The sequence below is a fragment of the Trachemys scripta genome, chromosome 1 (assembly GCF_013100865.1).
Source record: "Trachemys scripta elegans isolate TJP31775 chromosome 1, CAS_Tse_1.0, whole genome shotgun sequence".
NCBI lineage: Eukaryota > Metazoa > Chordata > Testudines > Emydidae > Trachemys > Trachemys scripta.
In genome coordinates, this window is record NC_048298.1 from 227,179,380 (window position 1) to 227,206,812 (window position 27,433).

A 27,433-nucleotide genomic window follows, 5' to 3' on the forward strand; every position below is an offset into this window, starting at 1 on the left:
GGACCAAACTACCTAGGTAGGTTGTAGAATCTCTGTCCTTGGAGGTTTTTAAGAGCAGGTTAGACAAACACCTGTCAGAGTTGGTCTAGATATACTTAGTCCTGCCATGAGTGCAGGGGACTGGACTAGATGATGTATCGAGGTTCCCTTCCAGTTCTACATTTCAGTGATTCTATGTCTTTAATTTCATTAATGGATCCAAATAGTTCCACATTTTGTGTGTATTTGTCTGATCGATCTCTCTCTCTCGCGCACACACACACACACGCACACACACACGCATATATTAACATATACTCAGTGTTGATGTGTACTCAGATTGCATGTGTGGAGTGCATGTGTACTCAGGTTGCATATTTTTGTAGAGGAAATATGAAGCTGTAATTAAAGTTTTGTATTCTACTGTGAGGGAGATTAATGTGTTGTGTGTTTTTTCTTGTGTTGGAGGCCGATGGAAGTTCCTTGTGAAGATGTGGAGTCTATCACCATCCGTGGAGATGTGTTTGGGCATTAGTGAGTGGTTAAGAGATGTTCCATAACTTGGCATTCCCTAATTTTTAGATATGACATCCCTAGCAAAGTTTCATCCCTTGTAAACAAATTTTCATTTGGGGAACATCCTGGGTTTTTGATACAGCACATATAAGATGTATAGTTGTCCCCTCTTGATGGGGTTGCTGGAGTGCTGTGGTGCCCCAAACTTTCTTAATATACTTAATAGCATGCAAGGTGTACCATGACTTGAAGGAAAGCACTGAAGACAAGTTAGTTGCTAGCCCTGAACGTACCTGGTGGGTCCCAAAAACACACACATGCACAAATCACACACACACACACAAAGTTATGAGTAATAGTGGTCATTTTGACCGAAGAAAATTTTTGAGTACATTGGAAAAGATAGGAGAAAAATCATTAATAATGGTGTTTAATTGCAAACTGATTTTGTTAAATGCACACTCATCACTAGCTGGTGGGGAGTTTTAACTATATGGAAAATGCCAATTATAACAGGCCAGCCATTTATCAGCAGAAAGGAACTGATGAAAAGTGAGAGACAGGGGAAAAGAGTTTTCTTAAAGGGCTAATTTTTAATTAATTTCAATTCATAAACCAAGTAACAGATTTATTTACAAATTCCAGAAAATTCAGTCTTTACTCACAAATAATGTGCTGTAAATTTGGGAAAGCTGCACTGTATTCATCTTGCAAAACAAGGAGGCTGAATATCTTCTTTAATTGTAAAATAGACTCCAGCCTTAATATAGAGGTACTATTTTACCTTTATAATACACACATACCCGTTATATGCACAAATGGCTGTGTACATACATATTCTCACTGCATGTGGTGGTGATACCAACATAACTAATTGGAGAACCACGTGAATTTACTACATGGGCCTGCAATGGCAAAGAATTCATCTACTCTGGGACTACTTCTAAAATTCCACACCTTGAGGCTTCAACAAACAACCACCTAAAAAGAAAAAGGCAACCTGTCAGAGAAATTTGTTTCTTTGTTTCTCTCACATGGGGGAATTTCCATTCAAAATTACTCTGGCCCAAGTTCTAGAATGGGGCAAACTTCACCAGTGATGGGTTTAAATTTCAATATCTTGTCGCTGCACAGGGCTAGCAATGGAATCTGTATACAACTGGATAGGGAAACTTCCAAACTTGCTAATGGAACCCAGCATCTGTTTTGCACTTTGATATTAGGCTTTCAAATCATAACATTTTTAGGTAGAGAAAAATGCTTTTGGTTATTTATACAGATTTTCATGTCTCCCTCTGGGCTCTATATTGCTAGGCTAATATTAAATGAGGCCTCAATCTGGTAAAGTATTTAGGCACATGGTTAATTTTAAGCATGTGAGTAGTCCCTTTGAAGGCAAGAACAGGGCTGCAACTCATAGTACTAACATTTTTTTTGAAGCTCAGTAAAACGTATCTAAAACTTTTTCTTTAACATGTTCAGAATAAATGGTATTATTGTGTAGTATTGTTTTTATCACCACTTGTTTGGGATGATCTACTTAATTTACTAGTGACTTTGCCAGTGCAGTCATACCAAGCTCATACTAATATCACTTTGTATTCTGTGTGTGTGTACCTATATGATATAAAAAAAAGTTGTCTTCACTGCAAATGTGTCTGATGACTTGCACAAATGGAAACTCTGGATGTGCCCTTAAGATTTTCATGCAAAGAAAACTATTTCAGATTACAACAATTAAGATGCATATATGGTTTCTAAGGATTTCAGATTCTTAGAAGGATGCCCATTTTATCAAGCTTTTCAATTTGGGTGTAAGCCAAATAATATCCCAGTTATTAAAAGCAACAGTTTTTTCTTAATTAGTCATTTGCAAAGTCTGCAGCTGCCATGGTTATCTTTTCCCTCTCCTTCCTCATATTCTAGACACTAATTCAAGTGCTTGATTATTTTCAAAATAGAAAGTCAGCTTTCTTTTGGGCTGCAATAATATTCTGTTTGCAATGAGAGATTTTTCTGTTCTGAAGATTTTCTTTCTCAGTAGAGTTTAATGTCAAATAAACCAAAGCACAAAACTATTTCTGTTTTTTCCTGGGGCAGTGCAGAATATGTGCACATCCTTCCTGTGTAGGAGGCATCACAGAATTTTCAGAGTGCACGATACATTAAAGTTTCATGATAGTCCTATTTCTCTACAATCAATAGAAACTGTAACTGTATCCCATAGAAATCATAACTGTACAGAACAGGAGTTTAAGATCAGTCCATCAAACAAGAGACACACTGACTGGTTTATCTCTCTCTCTCTCTCTCTCTCTCTCTCTCTCTGATCTATTATATTTCTAAAACTCAAACCATGTAGGATGTAATAGAAATGGGATGAAATTTAATAGTGCAAAGTGCAAGGTCATGCATTTAGGGACTAACCTAAATTTTTGCTGTAAGCTGGGGACTTATCAGTTGGAAGTGACTGAGGAGGAGAAAGTCTTGGGTGTATTGTTTGATCACAGGATGACTATGGGTGGTCAATGTGATGCAGCTGTGAAAAATGCTAATACAGTCCTAGGATGCATCAGATGAGGTATTCCCTGTAGAGACATTATACAAGGCATTTTTGAGACCTCATCTGGAATACTGTGTGTAGTTCTATTCTCCCATGTTCAAGAAAGATGAATTCAAACTGAAACAGGTGGAGAGAAGGGCTATGAGGATGATCGGAGGAATGGAAAACCTACCTTATGAGAGGAGACTCAAAGAACTTGGCTTTGTTTAACCCAGTGTTTCTCAAACTGGGGTCGCCGCTTGTGTAGGGAAAGCCCCTGGTGGGCCGGGCCAGTTTGTTTACCTGCTCCGTCCGCAGGTCCAGCCGATCGCGGCTCCCACTGGCCGTGGTTCGCTGCTCCAGGCCAATGGGAGCTGCTGGAAATGGTGCGGGCCAAGGGACTTACTGGCCACTGCTTCCAGCAGCTCCCACTGGCCTGCAGCGGTGAACCGCAGCCAGTGGGAGCCGCGATCGGCTGGACCAGCGGACGGGGCAGGTAAACAAACCGGCCCGGCCCGGCCCGCCAGGGGCTTTCCCTACACAAGTGGCGACCCCAGTTTGAAAAACACTGGTTTAACCTAACCAAAAGAAGGCTGAGGAGAGAGATGCTTGCACTCTATAAATACACCAGAGGGATAAATACTAGGAAGGCAGAGGAGTTATGTAAGTTAAACACCAATGTAGACACAAAAACAAATGGATATAAACTCTCAATCAACAAGTTTAGGCTTAAAGCAACAGAGGGTCCTGTGGCACCTTTAAGACTAACAGAAGTATTGGAGCATAAGCTTCCATGGGTGAATGCCCACTTCATGAGATGCAAGTCTTGATAGTTTCCCCATGGACGCAGATAGTTTCTGTGTCCCTGTAGAGTACAATGGGCTCTGAGAGTCTTGAATAGAGTAGCCAGTCTCCATAGTACCCTAGTTCCTTAAAATAGTTCAAGATTAGGGAATGGACCCTAAACTGGAGCAAGGATGAGCGGGAAGCCAACTGAGTGCACAAAGCCCTGACGTGATATGTTCTCCATAGCTAGTCCATCCCCAGAGGCTGTCTGCCATGCATTGCACAAAGTGGAGTTTCTAGTTAACTTTGATAGACACAGACAGTCCTGGGGAAAGGAAGTTACTCTAGTCCAGTCAGAACACAGTAAACCCACGGAGTGATTAGGTCTGTATCAGTGGGCGTGGTCCCCTGGTTAGCTGGATTTGGAAGAAGGCATCATTTCAGTCTGGTTTCCATGGACTAGGGCTAAGTGATACGTGGAGGCCTCTTAAGGCAGATGATTTAAGAGTCTGGCCAAAGTCTTGATTAAACTCCTTGAAGTGTTTCCCTGTTCCTCACTTCTGTTTTGCCTGGGACACAGTATGTGATGACATAGATTGCGCCTTCGGAGAAAGAGATGGAAAGTTGTGTGTAATTATAGTGGGGAGGCATGATAGCATAATAATTTCTTTCCTAGTGTCTCCTATACTACATATGTTTAAAAAAGAGAGAGGTGATATGATTGCTCCCTGTACAGCTGCACATGTGAGAGCTTGAGGGCTAGGAGCTGCTACCCATCACTACTCTCTGGGATCTGTTAGAGAGGAATGAAGAAAGCCACACTGGAGGCTGTCTTGTAGTAAACGTGTGTGTAAACCTAATACAGTTTATAAAGACTGGCAGTAACTTGTAGAAAAACATCCTAATAAAACATTGGCACCATGTTAACAAATGAGTTACAATATGCTTCTCTATGCAATTCAGTTACTTTACATAAACATTAGCAAATAATTATTCCCTCTGTATAGCACATTTAAGGTAATTTGTCTTCATGACAGGCAGGAAGAAACAAAAAAATGCCAAGATATTTACACAGATTGCTCCAGAAATATTAAGAACTGTTAGTTCTTAAATGTTCCAGGTTTGCTAAATGTTACACTTGTGCAATATGGGTCTAAAATGCTGCCATTTAGCATTTGGTTTGTATAGGTATAAATGTTGAGGGTACGATGGGGCAAAGGTGGTGGAGAATCAGGGCTTTGGGACCTAATTTTACCTTTAGACTTGAATCCAAAACTCGTATTGACTTTAATGGGAACTGCACAGGTCTATGTGAGGACAGAACATCGGCTCTCTGGTTGGTTTTGCTGTGGTGCAGTAGTGGCTGAGACTAGATAGTTGAGAGAGAAATCAGTTAATTCATGTGAACCATTAACATCATAGTCTTTATTTATACTGAAAGATCTTTAGCTATGGTGAAGATCACACCAAGCAAGTCGTAGTTAATTAATCATTTAATTTGCATTAATAGATTACACTTTGTTTTTAGTTTGGAAGGCAGGAAGGATATAATGGAGTTGTCAATGGCGATAGCCAAGGGATGCAATGGACAGAGATTAGGAGTTCACCCCTTCTGTGGATACTGCTAAAGCATCCCTGACCTTGAACAACTTTTTTTCCTGTGGCTTATAAATATTTCTAAAGAGCTTAACTTCTTGCCTTTGGAATGCCCAAGATCAGTGTTTCTCAAACTGAGGTCGCCGCTCGTGTAGGGAAAGCCCCTGGTGGGCCGGGCCGGTTTGTTTACCAAGAATTAACCCGTCCGCAGGTCCGGCCGATCGCGGCTCCCACTGGCCGTGGTTCGCTGCTCCAGGCCAATGGGGTCTGCTGGAAGCAGCGGCCAGTAAGTCCCTTGGCCCGCACCGCTTCCAGCAGCCCCCATTGGCCGGGAGCCACGATCGGATGGGGCAGGTAAACAAACTGGCCCGGCCCGTCAGGGGCTTTCCCTACACAAGCGGCGACCCCAGTTTGAGAAACACTGCGCTAGCAACAGAGGGTCCTGTGGCACCTTTAAGACTAACAGAAGTATTGGGAGCATAAGCTTTCGTGGTTAAGAACCTCACTTCTTCAGATGCAAGTAATGGAAATTTCCAGAGGCAGGTATAAATCAGTTTGGCGATAACAAGGTTAGTTCAATCAGGGAGGGTGAGGTGCTGGTGAACAGCAACCACACATCGCACCATAACAACTCTAACTCAGGAACCAACCCATGCAACAAACCTCGATGCCAACTCTGCCCACATATCTACATCAGCAACACCATCACAGGACCTAACCAGGTCAGCTACAACATCACCGGCTCATTCACCTGCACGTCCACCAATGTTATATATGCCATCATATGCCAGCAATGCCCCTCTGCTATGTACATTGGCCAAACTGGACAGTCACTACACCAGAGGATAAATGGACACAAGTCACATATCAGGAATGGCAATATACAAAAACCTGTAGGAGAACACTTCAACCTCCCTGGCCACACAATAGCAGATGTAAAGGTAGCCATCTTACAGCAAAAAAATGTCAGGACCAGACGCCAAAGAGAAACTGCTGAGCTCCAGTTCATTTGCAAATTTGACACCATCAGATCAGGATTAAACAAAGACTGTGAATGGTTATCCAACTACAGAAGCAGTTTCTCCTCCCTTGGTGTTTACACCTCAACTGCTAGCAGAGCACCTCACCCTCTCTGATTGAACTAACCTCGTTATCTCCAGACTGATTTATACCTGCCTCTGGAAATTTCCATTACTTGCATCTGAAGAAGTGAGGTTCTTACCCACGAAAGCTTATGCTCCCAATACTTCTGTTAGTTTTAAAGGTGCCACAGGACCCTCTGTTGCTTTTTACAGATTCAGACTAACACGGCTACCCCTCTGACACTTGACTGCGCTAGCAGTTAAAGTCAAGGGGGAAAGTGTTTATATAGTAGAACATAATATATACATGACTATTTTACAAATCCATTAAAAGGCAATGAACATTCCTAATCAGGATCCAATATTATGTGGCTTTATAAAGGCCTTTCTTGACATTCTGAGTGCTACATAACTAAAAGAAATTTTCTCTCTAATTTTATGCATGCAGTATTTTCAACAATTGTGCTGTGCTCCAAGGATCACAATTAATCTAAAATTCCCTTGGAAGCATGCAATATGTTATTTAAAGTTCCAAAACTACATATGTATTGGAAGAATAAAAATTGCATCTCCTGTGTAAGGGAATCTTTGTATAGAACTACAGTGGATCTCTTTCTTTAGGAATTGAAGGGCATCAGTCAACATTTGCTAACTTCATTAACGGAAAGGATATTTGATCTGTATGTTTCTACTTTTATTTTTTAATCAAATTTAGATGGAATGTCCTTGAGTTTTAATTTTAAACCTTTGGATTTTCTTAAAAACTAGGCTTTGTTTGCCAGATGGTGGGAATGGGCATCAGGGGATGGATTACTTGATGATTACCTGTTCTGTTCATTCCTTCTAAAACACCTGGCATTGGCCACTGTTGGAAGACAGGATATTGGGCTAGACGGACCATTGGTCAGACCCTGTATGGCCATTTTTATGTTCTATGTTCCTTGGGGACAAGGGAAGCAGAAGCACATATGTACCAGATGAATGGCCCCAGATCTTAAGTGCATGGAATCAATCTGCTGTATTTTGCTATTTCACAATATCAATGAGCTAGAAGTGGCCCCTTAGAAGGCCATTTTATGTATCTACCTGCCCTGTGGCAGGATCTTAGTATCTCTAAATCATCTTCAGTACTTGATTATTAGTTTTGACTTCAAGATTTCTACGAGGAAAGATTTTTTCCCGCAGAGGTATAATGTTTCAACTATAACACTTTGATAGAGATGTAGGAAATAGTCACAACAAAAAGAGAAATAACTTGAAATGGTGAGGAGTTTTGTGCATATCATTAACAATTCAAAAATGATGTATATCAATAGTTTTTCATCCAAATATTGGCCCCTTATCCAGTCGAGTTTCCTTCTGAGCAAAAATGGGCATATGCCTAGTGAAAATTCTCTTTGAAATCTGGTTTCTTGGCTTGAAATTTGGCATAGTCCCTTGGCAAAAATTGCCATTTCATGCACAGACAGTTCCAGAATACATTTAAATAATGTTGACAATAACCCTAGAGTATGAGTCAGGAAATTCTGTGGTTGTTTTTCCTGGTTGAATATTGAGCTTTGAGCTTTTAGACATCTGTGGATGAAAAGAAGTGTATAAGTGTATTAATGTATGCTGTGTTATTTTAGTCATGATAGTCCCAAGATATTAGACATAGAAGGTGGGTGAGATAATCTCTTTTACTGGACTACTGTTGGTGAGAAAGCTTGAAAGTTTGTCTCTCTCACAAACAGAAGTTGGTCCAGTAAAAGAGATTACCTCACCCACTTTGTCTGTCTAACTGTATTAACATCTATATACAGTATATATGTAAATGTCGGTACATGAATACTCCATATATACATAGTTTATCACTGTTTTTAAGAGAGAACCCCCTATCCTGGAATAGCCTTCCTTTCCTCAGTTTATCCTTTAGCCAAAATATCCTGTATGAGGAGGACTGGACAGAGAACGCCTTTCAGTGCCTATCCTAATCAGATGGAATTTTATTTGTGAAGCAAACTCAGTGGATTTTTCAGCAGCACAAGATGCTTCCTCTTGCTAAAGCCTGAACATACTTGTTGATTCCTCAGCACTCCCAGAAACTGCTGGCCCCAACAGCATAAGATTGTTAATCAAACGTGGATCTCCTCCTACATTTGTACAAGGTTTCTATTTCTACATAAATCTAGAACATATTCTTGTAAAAGAGCTTTGTGAAATTTCGTTGCTACAGTCAGCACAAAAAAATAGGTCAGAAAATGTTTAAATGAAAAATGTGTTACTGTATATTTTATGTCCTTAGAAAAATAAATGTGCATCTTAGACAAATCTAGAAAATGTAACAAATACTCCCTGTTCTCCTTTTTTAATGCAGGGTGGATTGCAATGTTGGGAGCTATTTGGCTACTAGTGTTAGCTGACATCCATGATTTTGAGATGATACTAAACAGAGTGGAATGGGCAACACTTCTTTTCTTTGCAGCACTGTTTGTTCTAATGGAGGTAAGAAGAATTAAGACAAAAATGCACTTAGTCCTCTTTATTTTTAACCAGTGATTTCTATAATCTGGACAGTTAGAATTGCAAGAAGAACTCGAATAATGGGGGCAAGCATCATCCTGAATAGAGGGCTCACACACGAAGGGGGTGAAAGCTCTGTAATATTTCTGTTAATAGTTTAGTTATAATAACAGAGAACAGAATTATGGAATGGGGAGAGCTGCTCTGGAGTGAAGTCTCACTTTTCATTATAACCTGGATTTTGTCCTCTTCCCCTTTCTCTTCCATAATTTCTAATAAGGAGAGGGTTAGTTTAAAACTTGACATGTGCATTCCATGTGACCAGACAATTATTTTTTAACCAAGTTTAAAGTTATTTAGACAAGCCATAGAAAAAACAGAAGTTAGTCGTAGTTTGAAGAAATCTCACTTTTCCCCATATCCTGACTACAAAATGGCTCATCTGAGAGGCTTCAAATGAGATTTGTTTGAAAACGGTTTGTGTGATCTAGCACACAAGACCAAATTTCAAATACTGAAAATCATCATTAAAACATTGAGTGCAAGTGAGGCTTGAATAGTTTAATTCGTTGTTTGTGCATTCAATTTCTGAATGGCTGGTTGATTCAATCACATTTGAGTCACTATTTCAGAATGTTGATGTGAAATTTTTGTTTTGGTTTGGCACAAATGTTTGGAGAATGGGTGATCTTCGTATGAATACCCGCATTCACATGCAAACAAGGTGATTTGTGCATGCACAAGAATGCTCGGTATTCGCTAGTCATTATTCTGTTATAAAAGTTTCAATCTTCCAATCGTGGTGTAGAAATAAGGCCAAGATCTGACTTAGGTGAACAGTCTCACACCGCGAATAGTCAAAAAGAGCAGTTTATAAACAACTCATAATTTGAAATTTGTTTGCATAGTCAAATAACTATAAATAGCAAATAGATGTAAAAAGAACAGGAGTACTTGTGGTACCTTAGAGACTAACAAATTTATTAGAGCATAAGCTTTCGTGGACTGCAGCCCACTTCTTTGGATGCATATAGAGTGGAACATATATTGAGGAGATATATATACACACACGTACAGAGAGCATGAACAGGTGGGAGTTGTCTTGCCAACTCTGAGAGGCCAATTAAGTAAGAGAAAAAAACTTTTGAAGTGATAATCAAGATAGCCCAGTACAGACAGTTTGATAAGAAGTGTGAGAATACTTACAAGGGGAGATAGATTCAATGTTTGTAATGGCTCAGCCATTCCCAGTCCTTATTCAATCCTGAGTTGATTGTATCTAGTTTGCATATCAATTCCAGCTCAGCAGTCTATCATTGGAGTCTCTCACAGATCTTGGGAGACAGACCTGTCCTCGCTTACAGACAACCCCCCAACCTAAAGCAAATACTCACCAGCAACCACACATCACTGAACAAAAACACTGACCCAGGAACCTATCCTTGTAACAAAGCCCGATGCCAACTCTGTCCACATATCTATTCAAGTGACAGAATCATAGGACCTAATCACATCATCCATACCATCAGGGGCTCGTTCACCTGCACATCTACCAATGTGATATATGCCATCATGTGCCAGCAATGCCCCATTGCCATGTACATTGGCCAAACCGGACAGTCTCTACACAAAAGAATTAATGGACACAAATCTGACATCAGGAATCATAATACTCAAAAACCAGTGGGAGAACACTGTAACCTGTCTGGCCATTCAATGACAGACCTGCGGGTGGCTATCTTACAACAGAAAAACTTCAAAAACAGACTCCAACGAGAGACTGCTGAGCTGGAATTGATATGCAAACTAGATACAATCAACTCAGGATTGAATAAGGACTGGGAATGGCGAGCCATTACAAACATTGAATCTATCTCCCCTTGTAAGTATTTTCACACTTCTTATCAAACTGTCTGTACTGGGCTATCTTGATTATCACTTCAAAAGTTTTTTTCTCTTACTTAATTGGCCTCTCAGAGTTGGTAAGACAACTCCCACCTGTTCATGCTCTCTGTATGTGTGTATATATATCTCCTCAATATATGTTCTACTCTATATGCATCCGAAGAAGTGGGCTGCAGTCCACGAAAGCTTATGCTCTAATAAATTTGTTAGTCTCTAGGGTGCCACAAGTACTCTTGTTCTTTTTGCGGATACAGACTAACATGTCTGCTACTCTGAAACCAGCAAATAGATGTGTATATCTGAATTTATTTATGAACAATTCATCAACAGAAAAATGGACTACATTTGCAGCAGATATTTGTCATGAATAAGTCAGCTAGTTCTGTTTAATATACCAAATAAGGAGTTCAAAGCCTAGTAAACTGAAAGATTATTGGAGGCTCTGATCATCGGACAGGTTGCGATCAGCTGAAAGGAGTTCAGAACACCACTCGTTCATCTATTGTGACCTAGTGCCACCCATTCAAATACATTCTCACACATGCAGTTTCTAATGCTATCCTGAAATGTGTTAGGCAGGACTGGGAATCCCTACTGAAGTCACCATAGTTTTATGGTGCTAGCATTTTATGTAAGTCACATTCTCTGATCTACTGTTTTAGCTTAAGTTTAGATGTTTTTATTTGAGCACAGTGTGGCTATAACGTAATGTAGTAAACCATGTTGAAAGCAGTTTTGCCATTTACTGAAATCTTGCAGTTTCTATTGATATAATCCCCTGAACTTTTTTTTATAGTTTCTCTAGTCACTGGTGGGTATTGGAAGAATGGTTAACAAAACAATATTTCTTCAGGCTCTCTGGAGCCATACTATCATTAATTTATGAAACAAACTGGGACAGATGAAATGCTCCTTGGAAAAGTGGCAACCACATTTAAACTCTTCCACTTACAAAAATTGGGGAGAAAGCTTTGTTGCTGATAGCTAAATGCTGAGAAGTTTATTTTTGAAATGGGTATTATTGGAGTGTAGACGTGTAGGGTTGCATGGCCACCCCTCACTGTCAATCTCCGAGGGGGGGCACGCCTCTTCGCTGTCACGCACCTGCAATGGCAGTCTGTACAAGGGGAAATTAGCTGTCTCTAGGACTCAAACCCTCAGACAGGGTAGAGTAGTGAACAGTTCAGAGGCCCAGGCCCAGGCCCTGGGGCATGGCATGGCACTAAGTACAGTCTAGGGGGCTCTGGCAAGGGGTGAGCGCCCCAGCAAGCCAGGTCTCCTGACCTAAGGAGCGTGGAGTATTGCCACCCCAGGGGAGGAGTAGCACGGGGGACGTTGGCCCTTCCCAACTCCCAGCCTAGGGCCCTAACAGCGGCAGAGTGGTCTTCCACTGGGTCAACGGGGATCCTGACCATAACACGCTGACCTAATCTCTGGCAGTGCTGCAGCCAGACTTGGGTCGGCTGCCCCTGGGGCACTTCTTATACTCCCCCTTGGGTGTACCTTCCAAGGGTCATCGTCCGTCTCCCCAGGGTACACTGCAAGCGGCAGTCCCAGCAACTCCTCAGCGTCCAGCGTGTCTGGACGTATGGGTAGCTCGGGGCCCTCCTTTGGACAGCAGAAGTCTTCTGCAGGCTCCTGCATCTGCGGTGGGGAAAACGTGTCCATCTCCTTTGTCAGCTGCCTCCCAACTGAGCTACAGGGCCCACCTTTTATACTTTCTGTTCCTGTCCTGCCCCTCTGTTTCTGGTGTGGAGAACGTGGCCTTCCTGGTTCTGCCCAGCTGGGGGCAGCTGGCTGCCCCTCACTGTCAATCTCTGAGGGCGGCCATACCTCTTCGCTACATGGAGGAAAAGCTCAAATGTCATTAATGTTGTTGCTACTCTGTACATTTTGTTAAAAATATGAAACTTTTAAAGGGGCACGCAAGTAGAAACCAAATTTAGATATGTTTAAAAAACTAATACAAATGTTTAATAGTTTTGAATTTTCCAGTAAAAGAGACTTTTCTTTAGATTAAACATTCCCTTCTGGTGTTTGTAGAGTGTATGGAGGAATTTAACTGAAAGATGTAGTCATCTGTTTTCTGGGTACTGCAACATTAAATGCAGAAGCGATTCTTCCCTCTTTCAGGGTCAGCAGTGAGGTAGCTGCCATTTTGTTTTTCATTTCAAATGCAGAACATTATATAAGAATCACTGTGCATCCTCTCCTTTCCCCTGCTTCCCTCTGTATTTATTCTCTTTTTCTAAAGTAAAAGTAATCTAGACTAAAAGTACAATTTTTCCCTTTGTACATGTGTAATTAATGTACAGCACAGTATTGCTCTAGATATTCTAACTATCTTTAACACAAGGGACTTACTAGGTAGGACACTACAATTATCCTCAATTCTTTTTCATGAGTGCCATTATATCTTGATCTTCCACCAGCGATGACATCAGAGATAGACCTAAAAACTGAAAGACAGTTCCCCTGTCATTGCAGTGTCATTCTCCCTAGTACCACACAAAAACATGGACATTAAGTTTGAGCCTAACTTCATATTTGGAATTTGAATGTTAAACCTCCTGGCCCAGAAGGAGAGACTGCTGGCAGCTGAACCACACTAATATCTCTGGCTCAGCTGTGTTACAGCAGGTGCAGCACTTTTTTGTAGCCTTCTGCTCTGACAGTGCTGTGTTTGACTCCCAGTTGCTCACATTCAAAGCTATGATGAATATTCTCCATGATGGTTCAATAGGGGAATGGAGAGAGTAAAATAAAAGGTTAGAGGTACTCAGACTGAGGGTTTTGTTTAGTTTGAGAGAATTGATTGTTCTTTCAGGGTCATCTCAATTGTATGTGTCCGGTGCCTCTCATATCACTGTCATGTGGTGCCTGCTCTCTTTCCCCTGTGACCTTCCTGTACTCTTTTTGTTCAATAACCCACCTGAGCAGCTGGAGTTTGAGGGTGTAGTAGGAAATGTACCTGAAGAAGCTTCAGATGACTGCTCCATTGTTGCTTAGTGTAGCACGGGAAAACAATTATAAGAGGCTAGGCTCTTTGGAGCTGCCAGCAATTCTCAGAAGCTATGAAAATGTAGGAAATTTGTATCTGTAACAGACAGGCCATCAGCATTAGGTAACAAAATTTGTATTAATAGAGCTTCTGAGCCTTGGGATGGGATACTCAAAAGTGCATCCCAATCCCATTCTGGACATGCTGGAAAGGGAGGTGACAAGTCAGGGGTCTGCTTCATTATGCAGACTGTCCACAATGGCATAAGTTAGAGGAGTCCCATGACTGTTCTGAATCATGCTAGGACCAGGCCAGTGCAGAATCAGGGACCCATAACTTTCTCTTCAATGCCCGCCCTCCTCTTCTGTGCTGAGCAGAGCTAAGAGGTGAGAACTGAGCTTAGGGTCTGGGAAAAGGGGAAGAGTTTGGGGAAAGCTGAAGATGGGAGTTGGCCTCTAATAAAAAACTGGAAACTAAACATTCAGTGTGATGACCTGTGCACATCCCTAACTAAGATCTAGGCAATAGAGAATGAAGTTTAGAACACTGATTTTATTTGTTTTGAGTTATTAGTATTCTCCCTTGGTGGGGTTCAAATTTCTCCACCTCTGCCATAGAATATGTGGCTCAATAGTCTGGTCTGGACTGATGGAGTAAATAAAGAACAAGGGTGTTTTTTTTCCCTTTAACATTTACATTCAGATCTAGGGTATAATGTAGCCACTTTGTGCTGTGCTGCCAGCATAATCTTGATCCAGGGCTGGTGGACCCTTGGAAGATAACTATAATACAAGAGAGATGGGATTCCTCTGCTGCCACAGAACCAGTGTAGAAGTTCCCATGCCACCCTCCCTACACCAATATAGTGGTATGGGCAGGACATCCCTATGCTGCATCTGTGATAAATGAAAGGAGCGGGGTAGCTCTCTTTTATGGACAACCAGCCAGTTAGCTATAAATCCCTCTTGGTATTTGTGCACGTGTTGTTTAATTAGCTGATGGCAGCAGCTGATTTCCTTTGTTTTCTTTCTCAGCTCTTCCCTCTGGGGGAGAGGGGAGATGAAAGGGCTTGAGGGTACCCCCACAGGAAGGAATTTCCAAGTGTGCCTTCCTGGGTTCTCAAAGCGGTTTTTGCACTTGGGTGATGGCAGCATCTACCCATCCAAGGTCAGAAAAAACCTATAACCTTGGGAGTTTAATACAAGCCTGGAGTGGCCAGTTTTAATTTTTAGAATCCTTGCGGGCCCCCACCTTCTGCACTCGAAGTGCTAGAGTGGGAAATCAGCCTTGACAGCATCAATATTTGGATGTGGTTTCATCCCTTGAAACTGTTAGCAGCCAGTGTAAATTAGAGCAGCCCTACATGCAACAGGCCTTGGACTGGAAAAATGCAAAGGTGAACTTCATGTAACTTTGCATCTCCATGTGTTACCTCCCAGACTTGCACTATGTGTTTCTTGGCAGTAGCTAAGAATGTGACCATTAATTGGTTTTTGTTTTTTGGGTTCTGAGTCCAGCTATTTTACAGAAATTCTTTCTTTTTCATTTTTCTTTTTCTTTCTTTCCCCTCTTTTCTTTCTTTGCTGGGAATAAGCCACAAACTTCAGCCTGAACTTTCCAAAATTTGGAATATTTGCTCTAGGTTCTTGGTTCATATCTATCTAGGGTTTCTTTAGGTTTAAAATAATTTGCACTCAAGTATTCAAACAAAATGCATCCACTCCAGAAGAAGGGAAACTTTAAACCTCAGAGTGGTGTTGTTAATGGAGATGAGATGTCTGTGTCCTACATTCCCTTTAGAGAATCTGGTTGACATTTCAAATGCAACAAAATTCCTCAAATAATGTGGCTCTGTTGACATTTCTACTGTTCTCAGTAGCTTGCCCAGCTGTAATGTGTACCTTACATAGGGTGAATATTGACACATTTTTGAGAGAAAATACCTGTTGGCTTTGTTTTAATTCACTTTAAAGTATTTGTTTCAACTGCATATTTGCTCACGTACTATTGGTTGATCTAAATTTCTCTTTTAGGCTTTGGCTCATCTTCATTTAATAGATTATATAGGAGAACAGACAGCTTTGTTAATAAAGGTACATTTCAACGTTTACAGTTATTTCATTTCCAAGCTAGAGAAATATTTGTATGGCTTTAATAAATAGACTGACTAATCATTGCATATTGAAGGCTATGTGAAGGGTTGTAGTTCTGCATCAGATGTGCAATGGGTGCATTTCATCCTTCAGTGTGAATGGTCTTCAATATACATCGTGTATACCTCTCCAAAGCCAGAATATATAATCTTATCTGAATAGTACGTCTTTTCTGTAGTTTTAATTCATAAAACAAGGTGTGGGGGGGTAATGTACAGAGGAAAAAAAACGCTGTATAATTATAGCTGCACAGGACATTTCTTGTATGAAACATAAACATGATTGTTAGAAATGTCACTTGCTGCGTGCCTCCTTTCCCGCGGTTCTGTTGAATCGGTAGAATTGTGTATAAATCCTTCAGTTATTTCTTTTTAAAAATTTATTTTATATTCATATCACCTTTTTAAAAATGAGTGTGTTGATGATTTAGTGAAGAATCTGTACAATGATGCCATTAGTAGCAGGCAGACATATCAAGTTATTGCTAGAGCTGAAAAAAAATGCCGACTAGCTTTCAGTTTAAATGGAGTTGTAACTTCATTTTTTTTAATACCAGGTGGTTCCCGAGGATCAACGCCTAGCAGTTGCTATCATTTTAGTACTCTGGGTCTCTGCTCTGGCTTCCTCCCTAATTGACAACATTCCATTCACAGCTACAATGGTATGTCTCTCTTCAGCAGTTGCATTTCTTCCTTCCATTATGCGCAGTGAGTCCAACTATTTGATAACAAGCTTGCTTTGTGAGACCTTAACTGTGTTACAATTCCCCCCACCTCTTAGAGGCAGTGAATATTATTACTGGGCTTATTCATCCCATTTAGGCATTTCAGTGGCAATTTGAACATGCAAATATCAGATTTGCAAATGCCATTATGATGATTAAGTATTAAATTAAGTGCTCCATTGTACTTGCATTTTTGCACTGGGCCTGGGCTTCTGGCCTTTTAAGTATCTGGCTCTCAAATCTTCTTCTTCTCGCATTAAATCCATAGTGTCAGTTCATAATAATTCATAATGACAATGAATAGTCATTGGGCCAAGGAAAGAGTGAGAACTACTCTATGAAAACTGATGCTTAGGGCACTAACCTAGAATTTGAGAGACCCAAGATCAAGTCCCTGTGCCAATGCCCATTTAATTATTTATATAAAAAAGGAACAGCTTCAACAGGAGAGAATCGGAAAGGCCCAACCCAGTAAAGGAGGAGGAGGCAGTCTGCATTTGCAACCTTTAGCCCAGTGGTAAGGGCATTCTCTGCAATGTGGGAAACTGAAGTTCAAAGCCCTTCTCTGTATCAGGCAGAGAGGGGAAGTGAACTTGGGTCTCCCACATGCCAGTTGAGTGCTCTAACCATTGGGGCTAATCTAGTTTGAGCTCAATAGGAACAAAGAACTGGAGCCACACAAGAACAAAACAAAAAACGGATTAAGAGAATTTATGGAATCTCTCCATTGCTTAACAAATATGATTGATTCTAAATACAAGGGTCCGTGGTCGAGCTGAAAAAAAGAAGAGGAGGCTGAAATTTGACTGATGGATTGTAATCCTAAAAGTCTTTTGTTCACTTCAAGCATTTAAAATTGAAGATCCAGATTTCTACCCCAAATCTACATTTAAAAAGATGATGATGTCACAGTTAATTTAATCAAAATGATGGAAAATTGTGGAAGTAAAATCGGATAGCTGAATTCAGCATTTTGTCAATGTTTTAGAAACATACACTTCTGTCCATCCAGCTCAGCAATAAAGTGTGTTTTCAACACATTCCAATAAGTTTGGTCTAAATTTTGTAATAGTTATGTGTTGTTAGAAAAAGAGCAACAAGAAGAAAACTCCACGATAAGTTGGTTCAGTGGTTTTCAAACTGGAGTACATGAGCTCTTAACAAGGGGGTACATAAGAAAAATCCTGTAGTGGCATATTTTATTTAGTGAAACTTGGCAATATAATCATAGGTATATTATGAACCTACCTCAGATGGCAGTACACAGTAGATTACATTATTTGGAAAGGGTTATGCAGCCTAAAAAAATTGAAAATCACTGTATCTATATGTATCTAAGGGCAGATACAAAAGAGTAGGGCCTACTAGTTCAGAAAGTGGATACTCAATTATTGTATCTCTTGTGTTTTATGTACAGAACTGTAAGCTTTTCATGCTGGACAATATGTCTGGCTGTTTATGCTTGCCGAATGCATATGGTTAATCACATAATATTGTTTTGTTTCATTCCACAAAAATATTCTTGATTTTTTTCAATGCCCCTGTTCTCCTTACCGTGTGTGTGTTGAATATACGCACAACAATCCAGCTTAAATGCTTTATTTTTTCATTTTAAATGCCTGCTGTCTTAGCACTGTTAATTCAGTAGCCAGGGAGTTTTCCCCTAAAAATGTTAGGTGATATAATGGTAATAAAAATCATGTTCCTTATTTTAATTGATTTGTTTTATAAGCTGCATATGTTGAGCCATCTGTTTATATATATTTTTTCTTTTATTACCAGGGACTAAAAATGTAGCTATAATAAATCCTAGTTTTAGTTGACTTTTAATACTACTTACTCAATGTACTGTAATAAATAATTTCTATTAACCACATTGCTGGCAAGCTGACTGAAACTTGACAATTCATTGTTAGAAACCAGACTGATTTTGACCTGCAACTATTTATCTCTAAAACTGACAGGTGCTTTTCATTTTCAGTGCTGTATTTTTCATAGGTATCTAATGCCCTCAATGTCACTTTAATTTTTGGATTTCCCTTTGTCTTCTACTTTACCAGAGTGTTCTGTACAAGCTTCAGTATTCCAGTCCAGTGGTAAAAGTGTAAGACTGGACCCTAGCAATCTGCAGAGACAGACTGTCCTTAATGAGACATCAATGGTTTTGAGAACTACAGATACATTTTCCCATGAATACACATTTTGAACAGCGTGTGCAGTTTTCATTCCAAACAAACACTTTTCTAGTGTGTAATTCTTAGAAAAATATGTACCACGAATTTAACATGGTATAAAATTAAGGTTTAAAGAAAACACTTGAATAAAGAACACACAATTATCAAGTATGTGCAGGCCAGCTTGTGTGTGTCCTTATGCAAGTGCACAGGAGAGATGTGACATGGTACCTTCCACCCTCCCTTCTGTCCCTATGCTGGCATTGGGCACAGACCTGTGGGGTAGCTGAAGACACTCTTCCTGGATAGGACTGGCAGTGTTTCTAGCTTCAGCAGTGGGAAGAGAGAGAGGGACTCTATTACTACCTATCAGAACTGGGCCAGCTGGGAGAGGAATGCCCATCACTCCCTTTCAAAGGGTGATTGAAATGCTGTTGCTGCAGCAGCATGAGCTACCTTGAGTAGAAAAAGGAATTCTGTCTGAGTGAGCTGCAGCACATTTCTTCCTCACTGCCAATATTCTCCATGGCTTAATAGCCACAATGTAATGCATTATCTATATATGTGCTTCAAGGAGAGCTTTCCCCATCACAACCTAGCTTTTCCTTCTCCTTGATCCTACATGTGTGACTGGTTTTTTTTCCCCATAAAAATGAATTCTGTACCAATCATCATTATGTTTTACACTGTGAGATGAAATTGAAGATTGTGTCTGTTAAGATCAAGCTCCTGCTTAAAAATTATCTTTAGTAATTAGGAAACTTGATAAGAAAATTGTATGAAAAAATGTTACCAAATTTTTAAAATATGCCCCGTTTTGAGTATGCCCACTTTGTGATATTTTTGTTTACAAATGATGTAAAACAAAGGATGATCAAGGAAATGGAGGGCCTATTTCACTCAAGGAGACTAAGAGAAGTTGATTTGTTTAGCCTAGCAAAACAAAGGCTGAGTGGGGGCATGATGGCTTTCTATAAATACATCAGGGGGGTAAACACCAGGGACTGTGAAAAGCTATTTAAGTTAAAGGACAATGTTGGCACAAGAACAAATGGGAATGAACTGGCCATGAACAAATTCAAGGTAGAAATTAGAAGATGATTTCTAACCATCAATGGAGTGTGGTTCTGGAACAACCTCCTAATAAGAATAGAAGAGATGAATAACCTAACTAGTTGTAAAATGGAGCTTTGCTAAGTTTATGAATGGGATTATATGATGGAGTTGCCTGCAATAGCATGGACTGGACTCAATGACTTGGGAGATCCCTTTCAATCCTATGTTTGAGTCACATACCAAAATCAATTTCCACATAATTTGCTGAGTGCCCTCCATTCCAATTCCAGCAAGGGGGTTTGAAAAAACCCGCAAAACCTGTTGAGTCAGGTTCTTTTCTAAGTATTTTCATATATTCCAAGGCTAGAAGGGACCATTGTGATCATTTAGTCAGACCTTCTGTCTAACACAGGCCATACAACTTCCCCCAAAATAATTCCTAGAATATATCTTTTAGAAAAAACATCCCATCTTGAATTAAAAAGTTGTCAGTGCTGGAGACCACCACAACGCGTGGTAAATAGTTTCAATAGTGAATTACTCTCACCGTTAAAAATCTGTGCCTTATTTCCAGTATGAATTTGTCTAGCTTCAGCTTGTAGCCGTGGGTTATACCATTCTCTGCTAGATTGAAGAGCCCATTATCAAATATTTGTTCCCCATGTAGGGACTTATAGACTGTAATCAAGTCACTCCTTAACCTTCGCTTTGTTAAGCTAAATAGATTGAGCACTTTGAGTCTGTCATTATAAGGCATGTTTTCTAATTCATTATTCATTCATGTGGCTCTTCTCTCAACCCTCTCTAATTTATCAGCATCCTTCTTGAATTGTGGGCACCAGAACTGGACCACTGTATTCCAGCAATGGTTGCACTAGTGCCAAATACAGAGGTAAAATGACCTTTTCACTTCTACTTGAGATTCCCCTGTTTATGCATCACAGGATACATTAGCTCTTTTGACCACAGCATCACACTGGGAGCTCATGTTCAGCTGATTATCCACCATGTCCCCCAAATCTTCTTCAGAGTCACTGCTTTACACTCTTCCTTTAGTTTTGGGGACATCATCCCAGGCTTCTTTTATGGCACAGAGCTGAGAGGAATATGAAGACATACTGCATCTTGTAGAATCATTCATACTCCTTGGATCTGAATTTATTTCCTGAGGCTGATTCCCACTCGTTGGTATTTCCTACAGTTTTTGTTTGTTTGTTTACACCAACGTAACAACCCCAATGTTTGTTTCATACATTTATAAAATTGACTCCACATAAATTAATACCAATATAATCATGTGTTATAAAAGCAGTGAAGAAAATGTTTATCTTCAGATTTTTATATTTGCTTTACTTTTATGTTTGTAACACATTCCATGCACTAACCACAACATATAATACAGTATAAATAAATACACTCTTAACTGACACTATTTTAATTAAAGGTGTCATTTATAGAAAGCTGCTAGATGCCTGGATTGTTCTGTGCACATCAGTTTATACATTTGTAGAATCAAGGTTAGTGAGGGGATTGCCTTAATATAACATGTTTGAGGGCATTCCTCTTACTTTCAGGTGCAATAATTATTTTCCACAGACATGCCGTCTGTCTCAGTATCTGCAGGCAGGCACTTAGCCCTGTAGCGAAAGGGCAAAGAGAAGTTGGCCTTGCTCTGCTGAACCCCATCCTTCACTTTCCCTAAATCCTTCCAACAGCACATTAAACTTTCCAGAAAAGCTAGCAAGCTCTCTAGAAATTAGTGAAGGAGAGATTTCTCCTCAATAAAAACAAGGAAAGGAGTGTAAGAAAGAAACATTAATCTTCTGATATAAAGTTGTTGCTCTCATATAGCTACTGTTGTCTGTATGGTTTATAGTCCCTCTAGAGGGTAGGAGAAAGGAGCATAAGCTTTGGCATATGGTTGACACACAAATAGACATTGGCTTTTGCCTCTATTGAAGGGCACTATGTTGTAGCTAAAAAATTTCAAAACATTATTGAATTCCAAAGAACATGAAATAAATACGGGAAAGGTAGCAGTACTGTTTGCTTTCGCCAAATGCATCCTGCTTTGTAATAACCAAATTGACTTGCTGCAGACCCTTGTAAATATATACAGCTTGGTTCAAAGGCAGTTTTATAAGTAATCCTCATCTGAAAAAATATATTGAAGCCTAGAATGACACATTTCCTTCCAACCATTTAATATTTTATGTCTCTATTTGCAGCACTGGGTTAATTGCATCTGTAAATGAGACTGAGGTTTTAAGCTTTCAGAGTGAGTTCAAAAGTGATGCATAGCACATATAATTGTATAGATTAACATTACAAATGACATTAAATGTTATTTAATGGGAGAAATGGAGAAGCACTGCTCTTAAATTCAAGTTCATACACTGACTTCTCCTGTGTAAAATATTATTGTTAAAAGAGGAGACATCCAACGATGAAAGGCCTGATCCAAAAGCCAGTGAAGAAAATGGAAAGATTCTCATTGACTTCAATGGTCTTTGGATCAGGCCCTATGTGACAGAGTGCTGGGCAACAGCAGTTGAGCCAGTACTCTGGTCACTGCAGCTTTAATAATGATTCCAGAGCAGACCCAATTATCAGAGCTGTGCCTAATGGATGTGCTGAGGAGAACTAAGAGGCTACTCAGACTATTAGGCAGATGATGTAAAAGGAAGGAAGAGGAAGGGAGGGAGGTAGCAGAAAGAGAGAGGGAGATTACCTTTCCCTCCTTGTCTCAGGAGCTGAGGGCTCCCTAGGCCTATAGATATAAGGCCATATAGTGTATGAAGGTGGTGGAAAACAATATTGTAAATAAACTGCACGGGGTGTTTTACCAGAAAAAGGTCTTTGAGTTGTTTGTGGATTTGAGAAGAGGCATGAGAGAGAGGGGCCCTGAAACACCCTCCAAGAGTTACTACTGAAGTGCAAGATGTTTGATTCTACATACACTACTCAGAGTCATTAGAATGAGGAAACGCTTGGATGGAACTGAAACAATGTGGTTGTGTTGTATCCAACATTGATTTGGTGGCATTAAGAATTAGTCTTTTCATGAGACTCTGTACTCTACGTGTGTCAGCTGGGGTAGTTCACAAAACTTGGGGCATTCCTTGGCTCAATGAAATATTTTGAACTGGAATTCTGGAACTTTAACTGACTATTTTTCTTTCAACTCCAATCCAGTTCTTAAAAGTTCAAGTTCAAGATGCAGCAATGCTTGTGGAGAGTAGCTGTTATTATCAAAGGATACATGTACACTACATTAAAATCCTAAACCCAGGAGAAATACTTTTCAAATATGTGGAAGAAGGTTATAGTACATCAGACCCCAAATTTGACTTATAACAGTTATTGTTTGGTGATGATTATATGTTGGATTTGAAGTTCCTTTAAAAGAAAAAAATATATGTGATACAGTACTCCATCACGGAGACAAACATATCTATTGATAATGCATGACTTTGCAATATTTTTCTTCTCTTGCTGCAAAAGCAGCTATCTGAGGGAATTAAAGGTAAACAATCCAATCCTGCTGTCTCTATTGTTCTCAGAAGGATGACACTATTGATGTTTTTGACAAACAGACTAAGTAGACTTTTAATAAGAAGAAGAAGTCGCCACATTTCTAACTGAAAGCAAAATCAATTTGTCAAATAAGTAGATAACCATAAAACTGGTGGGGTAAAATATATGTTCGAGTTTCTAACAAGGTATTAAATATAGTTTATACAAGATTTTAAAATGTGGATGCCCCCTTTTAATTTAAGAAAATTACAAGATTTTTGTTCTTACTTTAAATCATTATAATGTATGTTTGTCTCTAGAAAAGATATAAAGAATCATATACTTTCCTGGTGTGACTTGTTGTTTCTAGTAGATTTCAGTGGCCTCAACCAGTAGTGGCAACAGGTCATTAGGAACAAATGGGGCTAAAGCCTATCAATAATGCCTCAACTGGCACACTATAAATATAGGACCAGATTCTCTAGTGGGAGTGTCCTAAAGAGTCTGTGATCTGGCCATGAATGCCTAGCAGAGAACTATTTTCTGGGTGTTACTGTGCTGGATCTGTGTCTGTTCCTCTGCCTCCCCTCAACAGGGGACACTTAAGGGGTGCTTAAGGAGTCAGCTGTCCTCCAGGTCTCAGACCATGGCCAGGAAATGTCTGCGCTGCTAGGCCCTAATTCAGTCAAGCATTGCTGGGGTCTTATGTCTGAATTGTGGCATAGGCTCAGTTGGTGAAAGAGGCTCTAGCAGGGAAGGTCTTCCTACTGGGAGTCCCCAAAAGGCAAGAGGAGAATTCTATGCTTGTAAAAAGACCAATATTATAGCTTACCTCTTGGTAGCATTTTCAATTGTTTAATTAAATGGATTTTGTTGATGCTCAGTTCATGGTTAGTGTTACCATATATATATATATATATGCGGGTGTTTTTGTTTATATTTTTTTCAATAACAGATTCCCGTGCTTCTTAACCTGAGTCAAGATCCTGATGTTAACCTGCCTGTGAAACCACTAATCTTTTCATTGGCCATGGGTGCGTGTCTTGGAGGTAAGGGACTGTAATAATTTCAAAATTACTGTATGTATAAACATTCCACAGAATAGCTCAAGAGCAATAAGGCTCCATAATTTTATTATAGAAAACACACTCGGTTCATATGGACTTTGGAGGGCATTGAATCAGGCCCTTAATGAGTGTCTGCTGCATACCCCATAATAGAGTTTATTTCTGATTTGTTTGCAATCTGTGTTTGAAGGCCAAATATGCATAACATAGCCTAAATGCACAGAGATGCTGTCCAGATGGTGCTTAAAGGTTCAGATCCTTTGTGAGGAAAAAGAAAAGGACAAATTTAGCGTTCTGATTCATAGATGCCATAGTGGCTTATTTAAAAGGACATGCAGTTAACTTATAATATATGTGATCTAAAAGTCTGGTCCAAAGGCCGTTGAAGACATTGGGAGATTTTCCATTGACGTCAGTGGGCTTTGGCTCAAGCCCAGAAGACTACATACAGATCTATTCACTACCTTATTTAGCACTCCTTACTCAGACAAAACACCCATTGAAGTCAACTTGAATTGAAGTCAGTGGGAGTTGTGCCTTAGTAAGGAAAGCTGAATAAAACCTGGTGGTATTTTAGCTAAAAATAAAATATCATCTTGGTGCTAACTTGGGTTCCTTGTGTTGCTGCTGTAATTAATCTGCCTCAACATAAAACAATGTGATAAATTAGATGGATTTATTTCTCTGCCAACCTTTATTATTAAAGGAGTCCCACAAGGATCTGTTGCAGGCCCAGTCGGCATTCTAATTTATAATAGCTGTATAGGATAGCCATCTGGTAGCACTTGAATTCACCTTTATGCTGGTTATTCTTTTTTATATTCTACAAATACTTCACTGTCATTGGTTATGAATGAGTTACAACAGGATCTTACAAAAGTACTGACTAGTCTGTTTTTAAGTGCAATTACAATAGTGTGTGATTTTAGTAGAATAATAAAGCTATGTTGATTTTAATTGCTGACTGTACCTGAGAATTTAATATATAATTAATTATTTAATTAAATGTAAGAATTTAATTTATGATATTGTGATATGTTTCATCTTATAAATATTTAGATACTTGTTTAGATGCTGCTAAAATTCATGTTGATTTTCCACAATACAAACTTAAACCCAAATTGAGCTTCCTGTTCTATGCAGACCTTCTCTCATTTATTGAGCTAAGTGATTGCTAGTTCAAATGACCTTAATACCCAGCAAGGATTATGATGATGTAATTGACAAATTGACTTTGACTTTTAAGGGTGCATTGCAGAGGTTGGACACTATATTAATCACCAATCATTTGTTACTGGGACATCTTTTCATAGTCATCATTGTGACTTAGTCAGCTGATCTATCCCTCTTCATCACAGGGGTATGAAGTATTAGCATTTGTTAAAGTAAGGGCTTAGCTAGACAAAGAGTTAGTTTGCAGTGAGCTGGGATGTAAATTTATAGTGCACTAGCCTGCTGTGCGCTAACTGTGCGGACTGTTCCACCATGCACTAAAAGTTCCCTAATACATTTTAATCTACTTTCATTTCAAACAGCAACAGGTCAGTGTGCACTAGGGAACTTTTAGTGCATGGTAGCACGGTCCACATGGACAATTAGCATATCTCATGCTAGTGTGCTGTAGGTTTACTCCCAGTTTGCTGTGCATCAACTGATTGTCTAGACAAACCTAAGAAGTGTCAGAGTATCCTCTTATTTCCAGAATTTGCTCATGCTTGCCTCCGTGCATCTCTAAGATACTACTCCAGTTTCATTAAAGTGGTTGGCTGGGATTTTCAGAAGAGGGAGTTAGGTGGCCAAATTCCATTGGAATTAAGCAGGACTCAGATACTTAACCCCTTTGGGCTTTTTAGTAGAACTCAGCTGTCATTTCTAAAGTTTCACTTACCTTCTTGTCCATATTTGTTGTTGTATCATCATGTGCTCTTAAAGAGAGACAGTGATTCATGTATGTATGTATGTATGAAGTATGCAAAATTGGTAAAGGTGTGAACGGTGCTTTGGGATTTATTTAAATGAAAAGCACTATGTGAATACAAGAAGTGCTTTGATACTAAGTACCTAGATGAATAGCTTCATAGAGGATTATCATTATTAGTTAGTAAACTCAGAAATGAACTCTCTATACAGCCCATTGTCATTATGTGAAAATTAAGTTGAAGGTATTTCAAATGAAGTAGCTACTGTGGAAGGCTGAATGAAACATGTCAGTCAGGAGATGGATTGCCTGCAGGCCAAGGTACAGACCCTCTTGGTGCTCACATTGCAAAACAATCTGCTATATCTTGGAAGCCAGTGAAGGGGAACTTGGTGTCAGAGCAGTGACTGGAACTTAAGAATGAAAAATGCTCAGAATACACTTGTTTAAAGTGCTCTAGCAGCCAAAAAAGACTGGACCAATCTTCTCCTATGAAAAAAACAGTGATGACCTTTTTGAAATTCATTACAAAGGAAGAATTTATTTGTGTTGAAATGGTGTAAAGAAATCCCATGAGGGCAACTAATCCTATTGTACTGTAACTATACAATACAATTATAATGTGATTCTCTGCTGCATTGAGCAGAGACTGGATCCTACCAACCACCCATGCAATCAAGGAAATTAAGTACACAAGCCATTGTGTAGGGGAATTTGACTAACCAGTGCAATTTGACTCACCAAACATGGATTTACAATTTGTTTGTTTGCAGTACACAGCAGCAAGACTCTGTTGAGACATCGTTAGCGGGGCTAGGGTAAATGTTGCATTCATTAGCAGGGCCTAGGGTAAAGGCTAGTGTAGGAGGGTCAGTTCACCACTTGGCCCTTTCCCTGGCACTGGATAATGCCCTTG

The 27,433-nt window shown here is 39.6% G+C and overlaps 1 protein-coding gene across 1 annotated transcript in view; it reads left to right on the forward strand.

Moving 5' to 3' along the window:
- OCA2 (OCA2 melanosomal transmembrane protein) overlaps positions 1-27,433 on the forward strand; it is a 297,190-nt gene that overhangs the window by 188,740 nt on the left and 81,017 nt on the right. The window contains exons 18-21 of the mRNA XM_034759185.1: positions 8,858-8,985; positions 15,943-16,002; positions 16,619-16,723; positions 24,488-24,581. Coding sequence (XP_034615076.1) covers positions 8,858-8,985; positions 15,943-16,002; positions 16,619-16,723; positions 24,488-24,581 — 387 coding nt within the window. The remainder of the gene's footprint in view (positions 1-8,857; positions 8,986-15,942; positions 16,003-16,618; positions 16,724-24,487; positions 24,582-27,433) is intronic.